The 26,677-nt window shown below is 45.7% G+C and overlaps 1 protein-coding gene across 33 annotated transcripts in view; it reads left to right on the top strand.

Moving 5' to 3' along the window:
- The window catches only part of ank2b (ankyrin 2b, neuronal), a 200,101-nt gene that overhangs the window by 81,329 nt on the left and 92,095 nt on the right, over positions 1–26,677 (top strand). For 11 of the 33 annotated variants that reach the window (XM_064343649.1, XM_064343634.1, XM_064343648.1 and 8 more), the window contains exon 1: positions 11,904–12,539. The exons of 3 other annotated variants lie outside the window; for them this stretch is intronic. In XM_064343649.1, coding sequence (XP_064199719.1) covers positions 12,405–12,539 — 135 coding nt within the window. In that variant the 5' untranslated portion in view covers positions 11,904–12,404. Of the gene's footprint in view, positions 1–11,903; positions 12,540–26,677 lie in introns of those variants that run through there. 19 more of the 33 variants (XM_064343650.1, XM_064343646.1, XM_064343669.1 and 16 more) reach the window with 5 other exon arrangements.

Here is a 26,677-nt window from a genome sequence, read left to right as displayed (position 1 = left end):
CACACTGCTGCTCCTGCTCTGACCACTGATCCACACTGCTGCTCTGACCACTGCTCCATGCTCAAGATAGAATGTTGTAACCCTGTCATATTTCAGCCAAATGTTTATTAAATAAAATCATACTGAGTATGAATCTTCTTTAATTACAGTTAAAAATTTTTTTTTTTGCACAGTTGTAGTTTTTAACCTAATGGATAACACCGGTAATTTTCATTTTTCAAGTATTGTCAACATATCCTATGAAAAGACCAAAACCAATAATGTTTCTGTCCAACTCCAATGAATTTATCTTACAAACAATCATTGTCCATCTAGCCAATGCCGAAATACTGGAACTCATATAATCTATTGTTATCCAAAAGCTATTAAAACAAGTCAAAGAGACATACTGTTGCTTTGGTCAGCATAATGCACCATTACAAAGAACCTGATCTTTGTACTTTTTACTGAAACAACTTTGTGAAGTTTGACGATGATAGCTTTTTCAATATGTGGAAAGTACTGTAGTTCAGGGCGACACCAAAATACTGAAAATAGTCCCAAAAAGAACAATTTGCTAATTTATGGCCATGTTTTTTTTGTGATTATAGTTTGTCTTTCTAAACTGTATTTAATGACTTCAGCACACAACTGAAATGAATGGCTTTCCTGGTTGAATGCTAAATGGGGTAGAAAAGTGTCAAAAGGTGCTGGGAGTTGGACAGAAACATTTTTCGTTTTAGCATTTTCATGGGATTGGCTGACGATACTGAAAAAAATAGTTACTAGAAATGACTAGTGTTATCCTTAAAGGATTAATGCCGCTGTTGAACGTGTCTTGTTTTTAAGGTTTGTTTTTCTGAGTTAGGGACTTAGTTCCTCTGTAATTACTGCAACACGTGCACCTGTGAGGGTGTTTGAGCATTAAGCTTTGAAAGATTACCAGCACAACCTGTTTGCTGATTAAGGCGTCATGCAGACACATTTTAATTGTTTAGCCTTGTTTTTTCTGTCAGGAGAGAAACACAAACAGGCACTGAGCGCTTTTATGGATGTGCAGTAATTACTGGCCATCGCTCCCCGCTGCTGCCCGGTCAGCCGGCCTCTCAGGCTTCCGCTGAGTCAGTCTGATCAACATGGCAACCGTCAGGATTTATCTCTGCCCAGGTGCAGCTCATATGATCTAATGGACTCTCTCCTATCCCTGGAGGAAACCCTTATTCTGTGTTTCCTCATTTGGAAACCGTCAGGATGTCGATCGCCAACCTGTGACCTTATGGCACCAATCCATCAGTCAGTCATGGATTTAGATATGACAATCTTTATAAATGAATAAGTCAACAGAGCCCATCACAAGAGAAGCACTCAGACAGTTATTCCAGTGTTTGGGGTAAGTGGAAATCAGAAATTGAGGCTTTGCGACAATAATGAAGTGCATGGAGTAGAGTAGAAGCTATGAATTGCAATTCAAGAAACATATCTAGGTTTGACTTAAGACAAAGAACAACATATGCTAATGGTACATCTTATGGTTATTGTGAAGTATCAAATTAGCAATACTTATTATGGCAAACACTCCACAAAAAAACCTCAAAAAATCTATAATTTCACCTTGATCCCCTATTGGTAACCAAAGATGGAACCTTGTGTAGAACTGCCAGCCAGATTCTGTGTGGTGTTGAGTGGCTATGGGATGGTAGCGAACATCTCTGCAAAACAAAGGATGTTAATTGTGTAAAAGAAGAATATCAGGCCTGCTGTCTTGATCAGAATTTTGATTCCACATGGATGTGCTGTCGCTTGGTTGAGTTGATTAGTTATTGGGTTGGCCACTGTAGAGTGGCCTGGATGGAGCTACAGTGAGGACAGTAGTTACTGTTGAAACGCCCCCCCCCCTTCCGTGCACAGTTAGAGTGTAGGGGTGTTTGTGTGCCTGTTCAACTCTGAAGCACTTGCTGCTTTGATGCCTTTATCCAGTAATTGGTTGTATGATGCATAGCTTTGACCCTGCCCTTCTGGGACTGATGCCTTAGTGTAAAATGAATAGAGCCATAACATATATGGCCTCCAGCAAGAAGGATGTGTGTGTGTGTGTGTGTGTGTGAGAGAGAGAGAGAGAGAGAGAGAGAGAGAGAGAGAGAGAGAACATGTGGGTGTATGTGCATGTGTCTTTTTGTGGGTGTGGGTGTGTGTGCTTGTGTGTGAATACATCTGGGTGTTTGTGTGTTTGTGTGTGTGTGTGTGTGTGTGTACATGTGGGTGAGCACTTGTGACTATCTGATGCCCCCCCTTTCAGGCAAAGCCATGAAGCTGACTGAGGCAGTTAAGGGGTTCGTACTCATATTGTACAGACACTTGAGGAATTTGTATATACTTCATCTCATTTGTCATTCAAAGCAAAGGGCTCTACTCCCAGATAATACACACTTACACACTGGCACACACAAGCACAAACACACACACATGCTCTCACTCACTCACATACACATTCATGTCCATGTACTCTCTCCATACACACCTACAGAAATGTCCACACTCTATGTGCACGTGGAACCTAGAGGAAGGTTAAGAAATACTTTATGACTGAGTAGTCAGTGCTTTCTGGAGATGAAATCAGGAAAGCAGATGTAGCCTGCATGCATGATTTATGGGGATAATGATAACATACTGTGTGTGTGTTTGTGTATCTGTGTTTGTGTGTTTTTAGGTGTGTGTTATATTTTCCTCTCTACTATAAAATTATTGAACATCTTTGTGTTGGTGTACGTTTTCCTGCTGTGGCAGATTGATTGAATTGTGCTCTGTGGAAATGGAAAGCCATCTGGCTCCACTCTCTTAGGCTGGATTTGAGGATTAGGAACCTGGGGGCAGATTTACCAGCTGGATCCTTAATACAGCATGTGTGGGACAGAGAGGACCTGTATGAAGACATCACACACCCTACTCTGACTGCAGGAGTGGGCACATACTTGCACTCACACCCACACATGCACATGCACGCATGTGCAAGCACACTCGTGCACACACACACACGCACGCTCATGCAGATACACACACACGCACACACATGCATGCACACACACATGCACACGCAGATGCAGACAGTCACACTGACAGACTCACATACTGTATATACGTGCCACCTATTCACATGCTTACTTGACATGCTGATCCCATTTGCTTGTGCTACAAAAAATGTAATGAGCTGGCAGTTAAAACAATTAAAATCATTGACCTTTATATTAGCTCCAGACCATTTCAGAGAGAATGCACCAGAAAGTTTGTGTACTCACAACTCTTCTTCCACAACTCTTTTTAAGGCCAGTCCTAGTGTCTGACTAATTCATAAATGTAATGCATGTATGTGTGTGTGCGTGTGTGTGTCTGCATGTGTTCCTGGTCCCACAGCTGAGGTCGGCCTGTTCACACTCCCGTCTGTAGTGAAGATCTGTGAATGTGTGTGAAACATGAATGACCTCACTCTCTTTGGAAAGATCTTGGAATTTCACCACAGACTGTATCCTCAGAGAACAGCTTTCGTGCGTTTGGTTGAGAGCTGTGGTCTGTTCTTTGGGAAGTGTTGTGTAATGATAATGACAAGTAATTTGACTGAAAAAGGACACTGTAGAAAGGGCCAGTTGTAGCTCATGGCCACTTCTTGGCGATATTCCAGTCTCTGATCTTGTTTACTGTAGACATCTGAGGCTGAGGGTGAATATGGGGATGAATAAATTGTAATAAATGCTCAATGGGTTTGGATTTTAGTACATTTTATCTGTTTTTTCTTTGTATCATAATCTATGAAAGCCTTTTCCTCTGAAATTCTATTATAATATAGTGAGCCCACTGGAATGAAAAATTCCCCTTCACTTTTTTGCGAGAACCTTCCTATTAAACTCCATGGAAATTCACAGGTCTTACTGTAATTAAATCATGGTATTTAAGAATTCTGCTGTTTTGGTTTGATATTTATCTACATTTAAAGGCATACCTTGCAAGATTTCTTTCCATTCTTCGCTCCTGTGTTTACAATCAAAAACGTCTCCTCCTCCTTTCTTAGCCCCGCCTATACCCCAAGGTGACAAAGCTTACGCACCAGCCGTAGACTGTAGAAAAATATGGACCAAGTCATCCATCGACTCGCCATGGGCTTGGTGAAAAGCGTTTTAAAGCCGGGGAAGGTGTAGATTGTGGGTGCCACCATTTTGTACAAATTGGAGCCAGAGACAAAGTAGAGAAAAAAGGGGGACCCGTATATGCATGAAGTCTGGTCATCCACTAAGTGCGTGAGATAGGCTACAGTGACTTGGCAGTGACACAAACTGTCCCTGATTCGTCCAAAAAATATTACAATCTTGTCCATATAACACAATAACTTAACAAATTGGCACATGGGGAGACATTAGGTGAAGAAAAAACACCTATTGCGACCACATTTACTTGTGGGGAAAAAAATGATTGACTTCGTATTTTACTGTATTGTTACCATTGACTTACATTGAAATAGGAGGCTAAAACACCAATGCTGGAGCCAGCCGCGCTGGTGCTAGTGAGCAATGTCTCTCAACAAGACCAGAAATGAGCTTAAAAACCGAAGCCCAGTTTTGGCCACTTTATTTTGCTCTGGCTAGCTGTGTCAGTAGCTTTATAACATTGTATTGCAGCCTTAAGTTGTTTCTTTGTGAAATATCAGACCCACAGCAAATTCTTGGGCAATTGAAAGTGCACCACTCTAGTCAATTCAAACATGTCTCCTCCTCCTCCTCCTCCTCTTCTTCTTCTTCTTCTTCTTCTGGCCCCATGCTTTTCAGAAACAAAAGAGTCACACCCAGAAATGTCCAGAGCACCTTTTAGAATAACAAATACAAGCAGACTAGCAAGCACCCAGACACAGATTGCCAGTGCATCATAGTAGTGACTGAGCATAGTTGTTCTATAATATTTTCAAGATGAAAATGTGTCCTGCATAGTATGCCTTTAAGACATACCTTATACAACTGGTGTAATATAAATAATGTAACCAGGGAACCAACCCTACACCATCTGTGCTCTTTGAATTATGTGCATATAGATTACATGGTTCAGGTGGATTTATATTCTGGGGTGTACTTGAAAGACAGACATTGCAGTGGGTGGGCAGTATATTCACCCTGCTTGTCACATGGTATATTCACTGTGTTTATCACGTGGTATATTCACTGTGCTTATCACATGGAATATTTACTGGGCTTATCACATGGTATATTCACTGTGCATATCACATGGTATATTCACTGTGCTTATCATATGGTATATTCACTGTGCTTATCATATGGAATATTTACTATGCTTATCACGTGGTATATTCACTGTGCTTATCATATGGTATATTCACTGTGCTTATCATATGGCATATTCACTGTGCTTATCACATGGTATATTCACTGTGCTTATCACATGGTATATTCACTGTGCTTATCATATGGTATATTCACTGTGCTTATCATATGGCATATTCACTGTGCCTATCTCGTGCTTGCCATAACAAACTGGGCAGCTCCTGGGAAGTTAAACCAGCGGTCAGTCATTGGTCTCACTCTTTCCCAAACTGTTAAACAGGAAATGGCAGGAAAACATGCAGTGTGTCAAACATGATATCAGTCAGGTGGTTAAATACCTCCATTCCCTCCCTTACAATTAGCATTATCTATCAAAACCATGTGTTTCTGTCAGTGGAGCCTATTGCGGGTGTGGCTTATGTAATGGATAAAATATTTATAGAATACATTTAAACTCAGGGAACTCAGAGTTTGGTCAGACATGTGATGCTGTAGCATTGTTGAAGCCAGCATTAAAAACAGTCACTTTCATGGTTTCATAACATCTCTGTCCTCCAGTACATCTTTTTTAGCTCTTGAATGCCATCTGTTGGCCAGATGTGTCAGTGCGTGGGTGTGTATGCATGTGTTTGCATGTGTACATGTTTGCTTGTGTGTGTTTACCATGTTGCACATTCAAGATGCAAAATAAAATGTATTGGGGGATAAATGGTCTGTACTTTGTACATTTTACTACTCCTATTGTTCAAGGTAAAGTGCTCAAGTACTCCCTTAATGTTCAAATGAGTAAAATTAACATTTAAAAAAAAAAAAAACTAATTTTAGATAAATTTGAGAAATACATTGTCCCAAATCATTTAGATTATTTAGCCATTTTTAACCCTCCTGTTCTGTTCATTTTTTAGGTACAGCAAAAATGTTCCCAGTGATATAAACATACAGGGGGGGTTTGCAAATACATGAAATGAACCATTTTCATTTAGAATGTTGATTACACTAATTAAGGCCAGTATAAGAAGTTTCATACTGAAAAAATAATTTTAAGTATTTTTCCTAGATTTCAAACTTTAAAAGGGTCAATTTGACCCGAACATAACAGGAGGGTTAGAGATGCATCCCTACCATACCTAAACCATCTGCATTTTATTAGTTGGAAGAATGTTATTTTCCCTTCTGGTTATCTTACATTTTAGCCCTTTGAGCAAGAATCTGCCAGCAGATGGCGCTGTAGTGAAGGGAAGAGAGACACTGGGAGGGTGGAGCTGGAGCTGAAGAGGCAGTCAGGCAGCACAATGCTCTCCTTGCCTGTTATTTTGCAGTACAGCCGGTGTGCTAGCACCGACAGTACACTACGATTTACACATGCATGGCGAAGCATGGCAGGTATACCACGATGCACTGCAGGGGATGTAGCGGCATTCTGGCGTGAGTCACGGAGTCATTGTGTGCTGTTCAGAGGGCGTGAAGAACATGTAAGAGCCCTGAAATGAGCAGTCCTTTGATGACACAGCAGTGCTATGCTGCCATTTTATATTTGTGGTGCGTGTCAGGTGCTAGGTGTGTCTCGCTGTATGTGACAGAGGTACAGATGCTCAAATATGAGCTGAAGCCCCCAGCTGCTGTTTATTGGGGACCGTGTATAAAGTGCCAGTCCAGATAAAAAACCGTTCACTGACAAACACATGCATAGACTCAGGCTCTGTATAAAACACTATATCTATGCCATTTGGTAAGGACTGTATTCAATACGCCAGGCTATATATTAGTCAGTTAACTAAGATAATGCACAGGCAATAAGTGCCAAGCATATGTATGCTGTTTCCTAGGGATTATGTACTAAAATGGCTGTATATAGTATACATGCCACTCTCTGGGGCTCATTTTAAAAGTGCCAAACTAGATATAAAACTGTGTCACTCAAAGGTGGATTCAAAGGTCCGTTCTTGGTGTGGCACCACACAGACCTGCCCTTTATCAATTCGGACTGGCTCTTGTTTTTCTGATGAAGTGGCAGCCGGTGACACTCCCCAGAGTGGATGATCGGGCTGAGGTCACGTGACTAGACTCTGTGACAGCTATTGGAGGGGAGAATCCTGGCACAGGAGGGCTTGGGTAGACACAGAGTATTGTGCCGTTGCCAGGTGAACAGAATTAGACTTTCATAAACAGCACCACCATCTGACTCGACAGTTTGCGGCGGCATCATGGCTTACTGCAAATCCCTTCAGAGCAATCCTTTGCTAGTGGAACGTACCACTCTTGCTCGAGGGAGGGGTGATAAGGGGTAGCTGATCTGGGCATAGATGTGTCCTTCATGAATCCTGCCTCCTTTCTCCCCTCATCACTGCAGGATCTGGCTTTGGAAGGTTTCTACTAGCAGGGAAAATATGCATACACTCTGACATCCCATCTGACATTCCTGCAGTCTATGAACGTGTCTTCATTCTGCGGAAGCACCATCTAACACATATCATTTTTTATGGTTTCAGTCCCTTGTCCAAGGTTGTTTACGCACTGCATAGAAAGCAGCATCCCAAGCAGGATTTGAACAAGACTCTGGAAATGAGCCCTGCCCACAAATACTAGCAATTCTTAATTTGTTTTGCACCCTTATAAAGGACAAAAACCCTCTGTTATGCTTCAAATGGTGTAATTATTGTCAGTTTAGGATGCACAAAAAGCATACTGCAATCTGAGGGTGAATTATTGGTACAGTGGTGTGTGACTGCACACTATATGTGAATTATATGAATACAGTCCACTCCTTATGACTGCATGTGTGAATCATATGAATACAGTTATCTCCTTGTGACTGCATACTATGTGAATCATATCATTACCGTCCACTCTTTATTTAAAATTTTTAAAAAATGTATTTACCTAGGGTAGGTTCACTGAGCACGGATGTTCTTTTGCAGGAACGCCATGCTTCACACTCATACACATTCACACCTGGGAGCTGCCCAGTACAACCACAGTCTTCTATTGTTGGCCACTGAGCAGCTCCACTGGAGGGAGAGAACATTTTTTAGCCAATTAAATCAGGGGATGATTAGGTGGCAAGTTTTTGCGAGAGCCAGATCTGGGATTTTAGCCAGGACACCGGGGAACCCCCCTACTCTTTCCGAATAGTGTCATGGGATCTTTAATGACCACAGTGAGTCAGGACCTCGGTTTAACGTCTCATCTGAAAGACGGCATCTCCTACAGCACAGTGTCCCCGTCACTGCACCGGGGCATTGGGGTTTTATTTGACCAGAGGGAAGATTGCCCCCTGCTGTCCCACCAACACCACTTCCAGCAGCAACTCAGTATTCCCTGGTGGTCTCCCATCCAAGTACTAACCAATCCCACACCTGCTTAGCTTCAGCCAATCGGCAGGAGCAGAGTGCGTGATGGTATGGCTGCTGGCCGTAAATGGCCATTTATGACTGCATATAACTGATTTCTCTTGTTTCGTTGCATAGTGCTGCCTGCATCTGGTCCCATTTTAATCCCACTGAACTGAATCACTCTTCCTGTTGTTGGCACACTCTAGTTAAGTGCATTGCATCACTGTAGTGCCAAGCTTATGCAATTATCTGCAGTACCAGGATGGAGAGGGCATGCAATGAATTTTGAGAATTTTTAGGACAGAGCAGTGGTTTGTTTTTCTGTATACAGATTTATTTGCCTCAAGTTAGTATATTTAACTTTTGGCTGTAAAATCATTGTTGGAACGATATTAGCTCATTTTGGCAGTTTTGAGGTTTTCGATCTTTCATATAAGCTTGGTAAGTGTGTGGGCACACATTATGTACTGTAGCCCTGTCCATGGTGCTGAAAACAGCAGCAGTTTTAAATCATACCAAATCCTTTTGTTTTAAGCTTAACCCGGCTGGACCCTGGCTTCTCCAGAATAATGCATTTGCATTGCTTACAGTTCTGATGTTGCCAATTCATGCTGCCTGTTTTGAGCAGAACAGAGCAGCAAAAGTACCATACAGTAGTTCCAGTTTAGTGACTCGGAGTAGCGGGTTAAAGTACCCAAAATAGGTTAGAGTGCCAAAGTAGGCTATGCAGGTGTGATCAAACGATAGCAAACTTTCAGTGAGTTGAGTAATTAATGTGAGAGAAAGGGCCATTGGTTTAAAAATGAGGGGAATGTGCTCTCTGCTGTGCATTTAAGGATTAGCGCTCTTAGCTGTGCCGCTGCCTGAGAGGCTGCTAAATGGGATCGTGAGGACACTGGGCAACGAAAACAGCGATGGTCGCTGCGGCAACTGATGGCGTTGGGGCCGTACCCGTGACCTTGTGGTTGCAGATAACGCCCAGTCCTCAATACAGGTAGAGGGTTTGTTGTCGGCCTGAGTCAAACTATAATTGCACCATGCCAGCTACCTGTCTGCAGTGGAGATAGTGATAATCCCACAATATACTTCATCCCCCAGGAACTCACAGATGGGATCACAAGCAATGGCAATAATAACCATATAAAAAACTTAAAGAGCTTCTCTTACATGATGCTCAGTGCACTCTCTACATAAAAGAACGCAATGTATAAACTATCCAGACAAAAAACTAGATTATGAACTAAATAATGAAATTCGGGTATAATTAGCTATTCAAAAGACGTGGTTAACAGTATGGTAGTGTGATACAACCAGAGGACAGGAAGGAAATATATGTGGGGTAGCATAGGGAGGGCTCTAGAGTCAGGTGGCTCCAGGTTCCTTGCCTTGCCTGTCTCATTTGAGGCTCTCACTGTGTTACACTCTTGTGTTTCTCCCTGTGTGCGCTGAGGAATCTTCACACCTGTGAAAGTTCGGCTCTGATGAGGGCGGGAAGCTCTGTCTTGTACTGTATTATGTGCATCAGACCCCTGAGGCATGGTGGGCTACTGCCCAGGAAATGAATTTTTGGGAAAATGATTTCATGATTCACGAAACGATTCAGATGTTGGGTGCTACGTGGATGAGGCACGGGAAGGTCACAGGCTAAACGATCCTAATTTTTATTTCTCAACCTGTGGGGTGATGATGCCTACTATCATTAAAAGATATAGAATATGATTCCACGTTGTAAATGATTTTATGATCAAAATGTCTGAATTTGCTAGCCTTGGTATGGCTGGTAAAGTTTTCTTTATCCTCTTATCTTCTTACGTTTTTCTCTAACTGTTTATTATATTTTGTCTTGATATACTGGAGAGTATTGGCTCAGCTGTAGTCTTGGAAGTGTTCACAGTGTGGCGTAGTTTACACAATTTCAGAGGACACATGATGTTCCTCTGGTCACCTGGGAAACAATTGCAGCCTCAGACTGAAGCCACTCTGCACTTGCTGTGGGAGTGTTGTGGCATGTTGTGCAATGCACGCTGGGAAATGTAGGTTTTTACTGCAGAGAGAGGAGATTAGCACTTCCTCTGGGGGAGGGGGAGGGGTTCAGAGCAGACATCTTTAATAGGGCTTTAAAATGCCTGGGATTACCGCTCCCGTGTGCTGCTGTTTTCCTGCCCCCTCCCCCCCTCCCGGTCAGGACAGGGGACATGCATTATTGAAGCCGCCCACCACTCAGATTGCTGCTCCCAGCTGCAGAGGACTGATTTACAGCAGAGAGCAGAGCAGGCCGGCGTTCGGTCGCCCTCTCTCTCTCCCTTCATCTTTCACCCGCTGTTTCTCTCTGCCTTCCTCTCTCCGTTTCTATCTGCCTGCCTGTCTGTCTATCTGTCTCTCTCTCTCCCTCTCTCCCTCTCTCTCCCTTCATCTTTCATTGACTGTTTCTTTCTGCCCCCTCTCTCTCTCTCTCTCTCTCTCTCTCTCTCAGTCTCTCTCTGGGTGTCAGTTGGTAGCAGGTACTGCTGGCTTTCTGGCATGCTGAGGCACAGCATGCTCAGCACTACTGCCATTTGCTGTCCATTTGAGTCTGTTAACACACACAAACACAGGACAGTGTTCACAGACAGAGGGACACACACACACACACACACACACACATACATAGAAATGCAGATGCACATGTAAACACTCATCTTGTAGGTGTTTTCAGTGAATAGAACCCCTTTGCAATGTGTGTTTGCACTTCACCTGCTGTGTGATGTGGGTTGGTGGGATTTCATCTACAATTGTGCTCGTGAAGGAATGTAATATATAGTATATATTTGTGTGTGTGTGTGCGTGTGTGTGTGTGTTCACTGGAGAAATGAGTTTGCATTCTGCAATAGAAAGCAGCAGTTGAGAATCATAAAGTCAGACTGTACCATGTTAAGATTAAAACGCTGGGAGGCTGAGGAGCATTCCTCCCCCCCCCCTCAGTTCTGCTCATGTGGTGCCTTCCTCCTCACACTTAGAGGACACACACACAGTCTGTGTTCCTGGTCCCAACAGGCCCTCTCTTTCTCACTCCCCCTATCCCTCTCTCTCTAATGCTGTGTGATTGGTGGGTGGAAATCATTGTTTCGTAGCCCAGACCATCATGGCTGAAGGCTCACAAACCTGCAGCTCCACCGCCTCACAGAGCATCTGGTGTCTCTGCAGCCGAGGGAGGATCTCTCTCTCCCCTCTCCCTCTATCCCCCTCTCTCTCTCTCTCTCTCTCTCTCTCTCTCTCCCCTCTCCCTCTATCCCCCCACTCTCTGTCTCTCTCACTCACTCACTCACTCACTCACTCTGTTTCCCTCCCTTCGCGAGCATCAGATGCGTCCCCCACCCCTCCTTTTCTCTCTCTCTCGCTCTCTCCCTCCCTCTCTCATTACAACACACACACACACACACACACACACACACGCGCACGCGCTCACACCTCAGACGCAGCCTGCGCGGGTTACCGGGAGCCGGGGCTGGAGAGCGGATCAGCTCCGCAGACCGCCGTGGGAGGAGCAGGCAGCGTTTCTGCTGCTGCTAGCGCTACCGCTACCGCTACCGCCGCCGCCGCCGCCACAGCCACCGCCGCTGCCGTTAGCGTTCCTCAGCGCGGCGACCGGCAGCTCGCGTCTGCCCTTGGCGCAAAGTCACCCGCCGGGGATCCCGCCGACCGAGGGAGAGAGAGAGAGAGAGAGAGGGAGAGACCCGGTTCTTTTTTTTCCCCCCGCATTCTCGCGCGTGGCGGCTCCTGCCAGACCCGCTGAAACATGGCTCACGCGGCGGCGCACCTTAAGAAAGCCCGGGGGGAGATGGAGCAGGCGGCGGCGCCCGACCTCAAGGCGCTGGAGAAGGCGCGGGAGAGGAGGAGGCGCTCCCGCGAACGGGCCGAACGCAAACGCAAGGTACGAGGACCCGCCACCTCCTCCTCCTCCTCCTCCTCCTCCTCCTTCTCCTCCTCCCCTCCCCTTTGAGCTCGCGGAGCCGGCCGCTCCCGCTCCCGCTGCTGCCTCCACCTTCTGCTTCTGAACTTCGGCTGAAAAGCGCCGCCGTCCGGCGTCATCCACACCTCCGCCTTTGCTGCCTCCATCTCTCGCTCTCACCTTCAACCACCGCCTTTGGGGCTGACCTCCACCTTCATCTCCATCATCATGTCAGACTTCCGCTCTTGTTTCCTTCACAGTCTCACCTCTGCCTTCATTAATATTACCTCACAACTCCAGCGAGTGTGGCCTCCGCCTTCAACACCACCATCACCCTTGGCACCACCATTGAGCGTGACCTCAACCTAAAACATCTCCATCAAGTTCCGCCTCCACCTAAACCAGCGTATGTATCCCGCTTACACCTGCACGGGCTCCCGAGTGGAGTGCCAGCTCTCTGGCATCGCTGACCCCGCCAAGTCACAGCTCAACCGCCTGTAATGGCCACCGAGCCACCTCCACCTAAAGCGCTGTAATTCACCTCAGCTGCCATAACTCAGTCCCATCTCTGCCCCTGCTCTGTCCTTCAGCCCCATGTACACCACTGTGATCTGCCTCCATCTCCACCACTGCCTCCATCGCTCAACCCTACCACCACCCTCTCCTGCCCCCCCCCCAAACTCTACTGCCCCCCTCAGCGCCTCTAGTGTTGTGAAGAGAACGGCCCGCGGCCTGGTGCGGCGCGTCCTCTAAAGCCTGGCTCCCGCCTCACCTCCGAAAAGTCTCCTTCCGGTTCTGCGCGGGGTGCTTATTTTGGACGATCGGGGGGCTGCTCTCTCTCAGGCTTGTGTCTCCTCTCACCCCCCTCTCTGCGTTCCTCTCTTCCTTTCGCTGGCTCCTTCTGAGCAGCCGTGCCGCAGGAGGTGCGGGGGCTCCGCGTGTTTCTGTCAGAAGGGGGGGGGGGGGGGTCCGGTGTCACGGCCCGTCCGGGCTCGGGACACGCAGGGAAACCCCCCTGTCCTGCCGAGAGGGAGAAGGGGCGAGGGGGAAGGAGAAGGGGGGAAGAGAGAGTTCTTTGAGATAAGACATCCCGGAGAGTGACTTGACATTCTGCTGCTGTTTGTGAGAGACTGTTTGTGTGTGTGTAGATGTAGTCCTCGTGTTACAGAAGCAATGCAATGCAAGTACTCAATGCCAGTTCCACAATGCTAGTTTCCCTAATTGGTTATGACATGTCTGTGACATCCACACTGTTTTCGTTTTAGTTGGGTTAATTTGCTTGTCTTACTATATGTGTAATGGATTGCCACTTACAGGACATATTCATTTATGCAGTGCATTATCAGTGCATGTGTTTTTATAAGGAGAGCCCGCAATCGCTGCTCTACCCTGGTACTTTTCCATTGCTTTTTTTTAAACCTTATACAAATCTAATGGCAGGAGAGTCTGTATACTGGTGCTCATGACAGCTCAACACCAACAGAGCTTTACGTGATCATTTTTGCATGTTGAATCTACCTTTAAGAAAATAATGTGTAGATTGATAGATGTACTGTCACATTGCATTTGGCAGTGCAGTGTGTTCCACTACACACGCAGTCTGCTCGCTGCTGTGGATTTTATCAAACAGATTAGTTGTGGGATTACTGGCCTGTGAGGCAGGCAGCTGGAAATGCCAGATGTGGTGGAGAGATATGCGAAAAAATATTCAAATTTCTCAGTTGACAAACTTCCAGAAATAACATTCCGAAAACCTAGTGAAACCTAGTAAATAAAACCTTGAAAAACATGTGGCAGATGAAAGATCAAAGGTATGTTAATGTTATTTCACTGGTGTCAGATGAGACAGGATATGGGAGGGTGGGGTGGGGGTGATATTTTTTTCAGGCTGGGTGGGCTGGGGTGGGGGTAGGGAGGATCAGCACAGAATGTGCCCTCGTCCGTAATCTCTTCCCGTTTTCAATTTAATGCAGCATTTTATTTATCGAAAGTGCGTGGCGTTCGGGGTAATCTGCCGTTGCGTAACGCGGTGTGCTCGTAATGCGTTTTGTTTTTCTCAAAGCAGCCTGATAGCTTTAGCGTTGGCTGCGGAGGGGACGACGTCCCCGTTAGTGACCGGACCGTGTCCAGGACCGCCGCCGCTTTGCTCGATCGCCCGCCGTACCCCGGGCCCCACGCAGACTGCAGATCGGCGCGCTGTGGATTTTGTGTTCGCGGCTGCAGCGGGCAGACAGACAGGCAGGCAGCTGATATTGCGGAATGTGAAGGTGAACCTGTCAAAATCCTAAGTTCCTATCGTCACGGTTACGCACGTTGTGTTGTGCAGTTTGTGCAGAACGCGGTTCAGCTCACTGGTTTGATACAGTGAGCGACACGTTAAATGTGCCGCGTAAACCTTTTCCTGTGCAGTCATGGGAGCATTTGATGTTTTTTTGTCACATTATAATTGCATTACGGGCATTTTGCAGATGCTCTTATCCAGAACAACTTACACAACTTTTTTTTACACAGCATCCATTTATACAGCTGGATATATACTGAAGCAATGCAGGTTAAGTACCTTGCTGAAATGTGCAATGGCACTGTCCTACCCGGGAATCGAACTTGTGACCTTCTGGTTACAAGACCAGTTCCTTACCCATTATACTACTACTACCTTCCTCCTTGTCAGCTACAGCATTTCCTGAAAATGCATTTTGAATGTGTGGTTAGGACTGTGAGGGATAAAGGGAAGAGCCGGACCGGGGGAAAGAGTAGTCTCTGTGGAGGGATGAAGAGAACAGCAGGTAATCTCCCTGCTCTGTGGAGGGAGAGGTGTTGGGGACAGCCCCCCCCCCTCCCCCCATATCACTAGCACTCACAGCTCGTCTCCGACACGCAGAGGGGGTGAAATCTCAAGATCTCATTCATCTGATTGCATAACCCGTGGTTCCTATTAGGCCTTTCCGTCAGCCAGGCGGTCTGGGCTCTGAACTGATCATCTCTCCTCCGTTTGTCAGCTCGAGCAGAAACTGGGCACTGGAGCGAGACAGCTCTGTGTGTTGGGGGCCATCTCCATTCCCCGTGTCTGTGATGAGTCAGGGTCTGGGGTGGGACAGGCCCCATCTTCACCCCTCTTCTAAAATCCCTGTGTTTTCAGCACACACTCCTCTCTCTGTCCCTCGCTTTTCCACCGTCCTGTGTTAGAGCTGAGCGGCCAGTCAGGCAGTAGCCCCTGACTAACAGACGGCTGCCCCTCAGTCGCGTGTCTATTTGCGGAACGGAGGGAGAGCGGCGTGCGCGTGCCGCGGAGCTGAGAAGCGCCATTACCGAAAACAAGCTGCAAATGAACTTCGCCGCATGGTCCGGCACCCCCCTTCCCGCAGCACCGGCGCTTTCTCAGAGCGGCCATGACAGTTCGAGACACAGGAAGCCCACTCCATGGGTCACTCTTCTTTCTTTTGGAGGTGACCTTTTAGTCTGTGACCTCCCCATTGCTGACACGCACCCTTTAGCCGGCCTTTGCATCCTATTGGTCCTCCTCTGGAGTCTTCGCTGCCAGTGTGTTTTAGTGCACTGTCACCGGAACGTTTGGCTGGCGGTACCGCTGACTCTAGGCCTTCTGGTCCTAACCTGGCTCTACAGTGCATTTTAATGCACCGTACAATGCACTGTACCATTTAATAGAGTCCAGGACCCTGAGAAGCTCCGCTACAGTCCTGGCTGCTGTACAGAGCAGGAGTGCTGAGCCGTTACTGAAGGTGCACCGGCCAGCAGAATGAGAGAGTGAGTCACTGGAGCGCACCTGTGCCGCCCATGGGTGAGCCGTTCGGCACATAGCCTTTCATCTGGGTGAGGGGAAGACAGGTGGCAGGTGTTCATCCCTGCCCATGTTTCACAGCACCACCTGCACACTGGTTTCTCTGCCAGCTGTTTATGGGCACTGTGGCCAGGGCAACAAGGTTGTGGGTGTGAACCCTGGACGGTGTGCATGGTGTGGGGAGGAGAAGGCGGGTTCTGTGTTTCACCTCGTGTGCTCCTGTTGTGTAAATCAGCCAATTAAATCATATGTCTGAGATTTTGGCACTACTGCATTATTTATTCATTGAGGAAAGGCCCTGGCCTAAGCTGACTTACACTATTGATTTATGGAGCTGGACATTTACCAAAGCAGTTGGGGTAAGTTACCTTATTGAAAAATTCAAGGGTGACTCCCAATCTGGGAATGAAACCTTTAGCTTTCTGGCCACAGTTGGTGAGGAGCTTTTGCTAAATTAAAATCACATCTCTTTGCCCCATGCTCTTTGTTCAGGCTTGTGAAATGCTCGCTGATTTTCCTTGTGCAGTACCGGCTGTGTCCGTGCGCACTCTGACCCTTAAGCCATGTGTCCTCAGTGCCTTGTATAACGGCTTTGCACCGTCCTCACGCAATGACACGCACAGCGAAACACGCTAGCATTACGCTGACATCACGTGTTTTTCAGTGTCTAGTTTACCGATTGCTTCTTCCTGCATGTTGTTGCAGCATCTGCTTCGCTGCAGCTCTTGAGTTAGAGCTAAGGACACTGTCAGTTGCTCACCAATTTCATTCCTGAGGCGGTGTGTTGGAAGACTAATAGATTTTCAGGCATTCTGACCTTTTGGGAATTGAAAAGAGACTTCTCAATGCGGACAAGACAACTTAGTGTTTGTTATATATCGCATAGCATAGGTTTCAGTTTGTGTTCGCTTTAGCAGATATAGTAGTGAAGGACTTATACTGGCACGCACCGCAAATAAACCCGATAATCTATATGCATATTGAAAGCTCTTTGAGTTGTTGCCTTGACTACGATGAGATTTGTACATCAAGATTGTTCAGACGCCAGACTGCAGATTAATTCCTTCACTTCTTTTGAGCTGCAATTGCAATAAAACCAGACAACTTAATGAATGCTAGATAAAACAGTTGAGAAAAGTGAATGATTTAATTGGAACTGTTATCAGTTACAGGTGTGTTTTCAGGAAGCACAGTGATTAGCTTCAAGTCATCAGCACAAAGCGTCAAGCCTGAATAGTCCATTAACACAGAGGAACACACAGTAGTACACATTCTCTGATCTGCACTCAGTCCTGATTTCCATGAATGCATTATCACTACATGTGTTAGTTATCACATGGAGATCAACACATGCATTTCAGAGCTGCATAAGCGTGTCATTTCAGGAATATACTGAATTTGACTTTATATACCTTGGTCGGTAATGGGCAAATAAGGATTGCTGAAGATGTTAAGTAAAAGATTTTCCAGTCTAGACAGTACTGTATAAGCAATCTGACAGTTGTCTCAGGCATTAATAAAAGGATGTGTGGGCCTTAAGAGTAAGAGCTTTGGATATAAAATTCAAAGTGCGCAGTAATTAGTACACAGGTACTTGTTATGGTTTTCCCAGGGATTTGTGTCAGATCCTTGAATGTAGCCTAATTAATAAAAATGTATGCCAAAGTGTTATCATTTTCGCAGAGGATTTCTAAGGGTTTTCCTTAAAGGCTGGTGGAACAAACTTACCACAGGGGAGCAGGGGGTTACATTGTAATTTAGGAATTATACACCCCCAACTCCCTCTCCCCCACCCACCCTCTGAGATGTTACACCACAGCTTTTGGTCTTTAAAATCGCCTCAGAACACCTCACTATGAGGGCGACGCTACACTGCTGTTAGCATTTCTGACCGCCCTACTGTAATGGGTGACATGAAAGTGTTCAGCTCATGAGAGACGACACACTGCCATGATCTGGCGCCAAGTATTTTTTCTCCTTTTGCGAGCGGCAGGCCCTCCAGGCTGGTTGAAGCCCTGAATGTCGGGTAGATAAATAAGAGGAAGGCATCATTGCCTAGCATTGCGCTAGTGCTGCATGCCTCCTCATAACCTGAGAGAAACAGTGCATGCATCCTCATAACCTGAGAGAAACAGTGCATGCATCCTCATAACCTGAGAGAAACAGTGCATGCATCCTCATAACCTGAGAGAAACAGTGCATGCCTCCTCCTAACCTGAGAGAAACAGTGCATGCCTCCTCATAACCTGAGAGAAACAGTGCATGCCTCCTCATAACCTGAGAGAAACAGTGTAAATAGAGACCCCTCGGCTGCAGTGGCCTTGTTGATTCACTGCTGAAATCACACTAGCCTGCTGCCAATTATTTTCATGTCCCGTCAAAAGGAACCATATTATTTGTTGGGATGGCAGAGGTCTGCAAGTTTGCTCTTTTTTTATGGTATTCTGAAGAAAACCTGAGATCCGTAGACATTATTGGTCATGGAGTTTGTTGGCAGGCAAATTGCATGATTGTAACCTGTGTGATGCTGCCTTGTTGTGAGACTGGGAGGTGTCACACCCACGTCATCAGACAGTCACTCCCAGTGCACACCTATCTTAATGCTGCACCATACTGATGGAACGTCTCTCATCATGCACTCTAGTGAACCTCCCATTGGCTCTTGCTCTGACCATGCCCTTAGTTAAAGAATGTCTATTTCTTAAATTTTGAATATGTCATTATTTAGATGAGACTGCATGTTTTCTGTAATGTCTCTTATTCAACAGTGAACTGGGATTAATGATTCCAGGATTATATCTAATCTCTGCAACAGCACCATGAAAAAAACAATCACAGACTGGTACATGCTAAATTGCCAAGGTAATCCCGGTGAAAATGAAGGCGGGGCATGTCCCTGAAATAGCATTACTAAACGTGAACACATAAAAATGAAAATCCAAATGTGAAGCTACAAGTGTAAAATGAACGATGATCTTTCAAATTTCTCGTTGTGCATTCCATTTATATTTACAATATTATTTTGGATAAAGCTGTTCTTCACCAGTACTTCAAAAGTCATCTTTAGCAGAGCTCATTACTGCAGCCTCCTTCAGTGTTCCTCTTGAATTGCGCACAGCCCGGAGTCCTTGCATCTGGTAAAGGTGCCCCGTGAGAGATTTATGTCCGTTTTGACAGTGACTAGCTAAATAACGGCGACAGCAGATGCCTGAATCCATTACGGTTTACAGTTTCGGAATGAAGGTGCAAATGCAAGTCAGAATCTGATTTTATGTTTTGCTGGTCCGTGAGAATTCGGTTTTCCTCTCCTTCCAACCGCGCGATAAATAACTCACCTCACGGAGAAAGCCGTGGTTTATTTTACGCCTTACATGTTGACAACATCTGTTCTCCCTCAGCCGGGCCGCAGAGAGGGCATCAATAATGCAGATTTGTGGAAGGATGGGAGGGTAGAGAGGCGATTAAATTAAATGAGAAATTAGAGGAAGAGATGAGTGGGAAGGACAGATGTAAAAGGAAAGCAGAAGAGAGCAGAGTCAGGTGAGACTACCTTAGGAAGAGGGCGGAGGAGAAACGTGCGAGTGAAAGAGGGAAGATTGGTGAAAATACGCAAGAAAAGGATGTAAGAGCTTAAAAACACATTGGTTTCGTTAAAATAAAGTATGTTGAACTTCAGTACAGGAAGAATACTGTGCGCTGCGTTTCTGTAACATTTGTAGGGTGGATTAAGCTGGGAATTGGCAGATGAGCACATTGACGTGATTATAAATGCATTTAGCATCAGTCATTTCCACGTGACAGCTAACTGCCTCAGTTATTCTGGCACACTCAAGGGATTTAATAATCTGCATTAATTACGTTGCACGAAATACTGCTATTGCCTATGCTGTTTGTACAGCGTGTTGTCATATCCTTTGCTCAGCACATCATAAATGTAACATAGGCATGTACAACGATTCACTCGCCTCATTGTAGTGCGTTTGTATTACATAATGATAAAAAAGATAGTGGGTGAGACCAGCAGGTGGATGTAGCTCAGACTGATATGTGTGAAGCCACAGTCTGTGGGTATAGAGCCTCTTCTCTCTAGTGTGGCACAGTACCATAGGCCTCCCTCTTCTCACTTTGTATGGCTGCCTCTGGCTCTGGTTTCTTCCACATTGAGTCTGTAAATGAATGTGAATGATGCAGTAAGGATTTCTGGTTTCTACCAGCAAAAAACGTGAAATATCCCTATTAAACACCTCTGCAGAATATGATGGGTAATGAATTCCTAACTCCTTACCTGCTTCTCCATTAACAAAACCAGTTAAGGAGTAAGCAGAGAAGAGGTTTGTTAGAAATATATTCTAATTACAATTTGACTAGATTAATTTAATATACAAGATATACAGTCATGTTGAGAATTAATGACACTCTAACACTCGCACTGTTAGGGCAATAATCAAAAAATTGCTAATGACTGGGACAGTTCCTAACTAGTCAGGGAGACGAGTGTGCTTACATGCAGCAATGCAGCTCCAGAATCATTTTGTAGTTCTTATGGGGGTGTATTCTGTGCAATTCCAGAACCCTGACAAAGTTGTAATTTATAAAGCATTGTAGATCTTTAGCTCAGGAGGTAAGAGCGGTTGTCTGGCAGTCGGAGGGTTGCCGGTTCGATCCCCGCCCTGGGCGTGTCGTAGTGTCCCTGAGCGAGACACCTAACCCCTAATTGCTCCAGTGAATGCGAGGCATCAATTGTAAAGCGCTTTGGATAAAAGCGCTATATAAATGCAGTCCATTTACCATTTACCATCTCTGGCAAATATGGTAATGTAGTTCTCACTGAGGTTCCAGATGCTCTGGAGACTCATTTGGTGCTGCTTATTTAAATGGATTGTGTAACAGATTGTGGTCCGTCACATGAAGGTGAATGGCTCTGTCCTCTCTGGTGACTGGAAGATGTACGTTTGATTTTTTTTTGTTTTGCATGTGTCATCTTCATTTGAAATACCGAGATTGGAAATGTTGAAAGGTTGTAAATCGGCAACAAATAAACAAGAAGATAATTGCATTAATAAATATTCCAGATATAACATCCTCATCATTCAGCAGTCCTGTGGGGTAGGCTGCCTAAGATTCAAAAGCTATATAAGCTGAATTTTAAGCTGCGTTTTTAAGATGAATGCAGCCTGTTTGATTCATCTCCCTTTGATCTCTTTTCGTGGAGGAGGACTTTCATGTGCCTTCTACCAGGATATTTAGAGCTAGACCCCTGTATAGATGATCTGGTCTCCATTTTCAGGAATGATGTGTTTGGGCCACTTACTGCACTCAGTGCTGTTGGTGAAGGCATTGATCGCAAGCAGTGCCTAGATAGACATTATTATCACCGTTAGCTGAGTAGGACTGTACTCCTGCGGCGGGGACACGAGAGCTAGCGTCATCCTGCTGGGGAAGAGCAGCAAAGCTGCTTTTCCACCGCATGGTACCGGCTCAGCTCGACTCGACTCTACTCGACTCTACTCGCTTTTGGTAACAGGTACTTAGTTTTCCACTGCGGTGTAGTACTCCCATCAATGTAGCCGGTCGTCATAGCGACACCGCATGAAACGCGTTGCTCTGACCAATCAGTGGTCCGCAGTGTTTTCACGTCACCTTTTGGTATCGCCTCAGCTCGCTCAGAACCTCGACGGAGGTGATACCAAAAAAATGTACCAGGTACGAGGTGCTTTTGCCCGATGGAAAACCGAAAAAGTCGAGTAGAGTCGAGTCGAGTCGAGCTGGTACCATGCGGTGGAAAAGCGGCTTAAGGCAGCCGGGGTTCCTCAGGGTCACTGTAGCATCAGCGTCCACCTGCAGCGCGCAGGTAACCGGCTGCTGTCGTAACACACTGAAAAAAACACTAAATAAATCAGTCTTCACAACAGTGTTTAGACTTTATATTTAGACCCGCAGTCTTATTTCTGTTACTTTTTTCTTAATAAGGCAAAAAAAAGGCAATTAGGCAAGACAGTTTGACTCATTTCAAGGTTTGGTAATGGAGTGAGACAAGTTCTGCTATTAAGCAAAAAATGACTTAAAACAAGGTAGTATTTTGTACGTGAGAGAAGAAAAATGAGATTTTCATTCTCATTACAAGACTAGAACACTCCTTACGATAGATTTCTGGCAATGAATGATTTGTTTTCCCCCCCACCACCACCCTTTGTTTGTGAGGTCAACTTTATTAGAATTCTATTAATCCACATATTTATCTAGAGCTCACTGCTTTCAAATACCAGTAGTGACAGTTACATCAGCATTGGAATATTCAGTTAAGAACATTCTAATCACATATTTGAGGTCTTACACCTTGAAGGGTTAAAAGCGTGTCTCGTTTTATTTAATTTATCTGAAGGTCATCATTGCCACTCAGTGTCACATTAAACTGCGTAGAGGATGAGATTAGGAGCTGTTAGCGTGCGGGCCTGGGAAGCTTTAGAGACATGCAGCTGGGAGCTGTTCTGTGAGGTGAGGCTGTGTGATATTGATTTTTTCATCGGTGTGATCATGCGCCACTGTGCAAATAAAATGTTTATTGTGCTTGTTAGTTATGTGCCTCTTGCTCTGTTTCTTTCCGTGTCTGTGTTTGCAAGTGTGTGTGTGTGTATGTTTGAGTTTGAATGGGTGTGTTCATGCTTGTTTGGGTGTAAATGTGTGTATGCGTGTGTGTGTGTATCCATACGTCGTTGTTATAAGATGCATGAGATAAACTGGTGTGGGAGTGGCCGGTGTCCTAAATGAGTTTAAAATGGCTTCCGTACTGGCTGCAGGGCCCTAGGAGGGAGTGCACGCTCTCATTAACCCTCTCTGTTGTAGTGCTGCTAGTGGTTGGTGCGTGAATAGGGTGTCACAGTGGCTTATATGCAGTGGGGTGGTTCTCGGGAGCCATTTCGGGACAGTCTGACTGTAACCCGTTGACCTTAGTGCAGCATCTTGTAATCTATTGACTTCGAGAAAGGTTATGTTAATTTAAAGCCTCTGTTCATTCATCCATACAACCATCCATTATCATCCATTTTTAATCTAGACTTTACTCTGCTATGAATGGATGTCAACATTTGTAGCTGTCTACATAAACAACTGTGTGGATCACCAAGTCTATGGCGACCGTTAAATCACAAATGATTCTCCACAATGACACACTCTCTGACTTCATGTTGTGAACTGTAGTTATTCTAAATATGAAGTATGATGAAGAGCATCAGGGAGTCTGCACGGGAGGGGGAGGGGCTCACAGTTACACATTGCCTGACTGAAAATATGGCCTTCATGCTACAATGCTGCCATTGTCTCCTGAGGTAGAGAAAGAAACGCAGGCAGGCGCTTGTTAAAGGTCATATTGCACACTGTAAAGAACTAAAGCACGCTTTTCAGCACAGCTCATGGTGGAAATTTGGAAATGGAAAATCAGTCTGGTGCTGCCCTTTCTCAGGTCCTGGTCCTCATGCGAACTGTTGCCTTGGCAATTAAACTCTTTTTCGTCAAAGGAGCTCGCATCCCTTGATGAATTGCTGGGGAACCAGACTGCGCTCACAGCCGGTACTGCAGGGATTTGGGGTGGGGGTGGGGCTCCACTCCTGAGCCCCCAGCATCTGTCCAGAACGGACGGGCAGCCAACAGTCTGGCCAGCATGGCAACAGCAAAGGTGTGTGCTTTACTGCATTGTACTGCACTGCATTACTGTGTGCTGCAGCCCACAGCCTATACAGGTCTGTCTGTGGCTGTCTGTGTCACAAAGGGAATTGATGTTTACTACATCAAAGTATTTTATCACAGTTATATTGTACCTCACTAGAAAGCACATACAACTACATAACTGGGTCTGCTGAGTGTTGGTGTTAGCTGTGTGGCGATCATTTTATGTCATTAAAAAAAAAAAGTCTTTGCAGCCAGAACCACTCTAATCAATATCGTCATGGAAACGATGCCTCTGTTAATTTGGTCCACATTCTGTTTGCTTTTACTTAATCAGAGCCTTAATGCCTGAGGGTGAACTTATGATTTAGCAGTGCAATAACATTATGCCTGGAATGATGGCTTCGGATTGGTCAACGCACATGCGCTGCACACATGACGCCTTCTGGGGGACTGAATATTGCGAAATAACGTGGATGTGATGAGTGCTCCCGGCAGATTGAGGAAGGGAAGAGTACTCCCCTCCATGCACGGCCTGGCAGTGCACTAGGCTGCACATTTAAAATGGCCAGCCTGCTCGCCGGAAGATTCTGCTCACCTGACGCTCGGCTCGCACCCTTGCTCGGGAAGCGAAGATGAAGCGAGCTGTCTCATTTCGACACGCACGCCCGCGTCCAATAATCCGGATGCGATCGAGCGATGAGGCTCGCGGGTCAAAGGTTGGCCGCTCATCTCCGACCCAGAGTGCCTGCGCTCCGGGCTCCTCTCCGAAGCGGCCGCCTCGTACCTCAGACCGCGGCGGAGAGAAGCTTTGGAAATGTGGAGCCACAGATTTACCAGACCCCCGCTCCCAGCCATATGGTTCACCACAGATTAGAGGCATTTGTTGTCGGCTGAGGCCTGTGGATTACACCTCCGATTCTGATATGGCCGAAGGAAATGAAACAAAGTCTGCTTTGAATGGAAAGCAGGCGGTGGCTTGTTGTTATGGAGCGGTTCGTTGGTGGATTCTGGCATTGGGGGAGGGGGGTGGGGTCTGAGTGAACAAGAGGCACAGGGTGACATTTGGTTTTGAGCTGCCGATGTCATCCTTGGATAAAATTGTGCAAATTTCATTTTTGATGAAGTGGCAGCCGAGATGGAGAAATTGAAAACAGGTGGGGGGGGAAAGTAATTGAAGTAAATAAGTGAGCAACCAGCCTTGTTATTCAACAGGTTGCTCAATGGTTGTTTTTGGAAACATCTGTGTTTTCACTGTGATGAAAACTCAACTGTATAAAACAAATGTAATGCCCATTAATAATAACATTAATATTCTATTAATATTTATGGATATTTTTATATGGTCTGTGGTTTAATTTTGAGGATATTCAGACAGCTCTTATTCAAGGTTCCTCTACAACCCGTTGGTGGGACACCTGCTGCACTATGGGCCAGCTAATGATGTTTCATTGTTGCATAGCAGATTTGGCAGTAAGAACATGGCTTTGGTGCAGTCTGTCTTGGTAATCGGGGGTATGAAAGCCCTGGCTAGCCACGGGATGCGTTTAGCATATCTCCGGGGCTGAGTTTGGGCCAGCATCTCGTTTCGGACGCTTTCACTCTACCTACTAAGGGCCCGTGTCCAAAGTGGTGGTGTTGATCGGGAGAGGTGTCATCGTTCTGGGAGGGGGATTGGGTATCAGAATGAGTAGCGTTGGCATGGGTGTGTCTGGGAGAAAAAAAAACCTTTCGCCGAGGTAATGAAACAGAAGCTAGCCCCTCCATCACATGGCAGCTGCTGTCAACACCGCCTGGCAGAGCCACACCTGTTCCTGTCGCTCAGACTTTCTGGTGCCAATTCCAGAAACGCCAACCCCGCCCCTATTGTATATGCAGCAGTCTAGGTCCATCCCCAGGGTGGTCGTGCTCCGCTACTGGGTCAAGTTTTGATGCGGGTCCATTATGCAGACAAAATAAGGCATTTTTTTCAGCCCTATAATAAAATGAAAACCATAAAACAAAAGTGCTTCATTTGGGAAAACATCTGGGGTTCCTATGTTTAAAAATTAAACTTGTTTAGTCTCTCAAGACGTGCGTGCATCGATTATGGAGCATCCCTAATGGACTCTTTCGGTGTTTATTAATTACCCTTTCCAGAAAGGAGATTTTGGAGGCGTTCCAGTTTTGTTAAAAAAAGGTCGGACATTTTTAGTCTCTAACGCATCTTTCGGTGGCCGTTTGACTGATCTGAGTTCAGTTTGTGTAGACTTAGAGAGTGACGTAGTCCAGCGAGTGAGAAACATTTGGGGTGAACAGTGCAGCCATTGTCTAGGGGAGCACAATGGACGGTCATGTGTCATGCTTTCCAACAGGCCGGGTGAATAATGGGGACATTTACCTCCATTACGCTGTCTTCACACACGTCTGCCAGGGCAGGAGGCTTTGTGATTGGCTGAACTCAACCCTGTCAACCCTTCGCAGTCTGAGAGAGAGGGGCAGTTTTTATTTCTTTGCTTTTTTAAAATATTAATAGCATAATGCTAACACTACCTTCCCTCTGGGTTATGGAACCTGGGGATCCAGCTCTGTAAATAACGGCAGGTCACGAGGAAATAGAGGTCACCGAAGTTTATTCCCCGCCGTCATCCCCGAGCAAACAGAAGCAGGAACTCCAGGA

This window comes from Anguilla rostrata, chromosome 7 (genome assembly GCF_018555375.3).
Source record: "Anguilla rostrata isolate EN2019 chromosome 7, ASM1855537v3, whole genome shotgun sequence".
NCBI classification, from domain to species: domain Eukaryota; kingdom Metazoa; phylum Chordata; class Actinopteri; order Anguilliformes; family Anguillidae; genus Anguilla; species Anguilla rostrata.
Note: the sequence above shows the minus strand (reverse complement) of the source record. Positions and strands in the feature narration are given on the sequence as shown.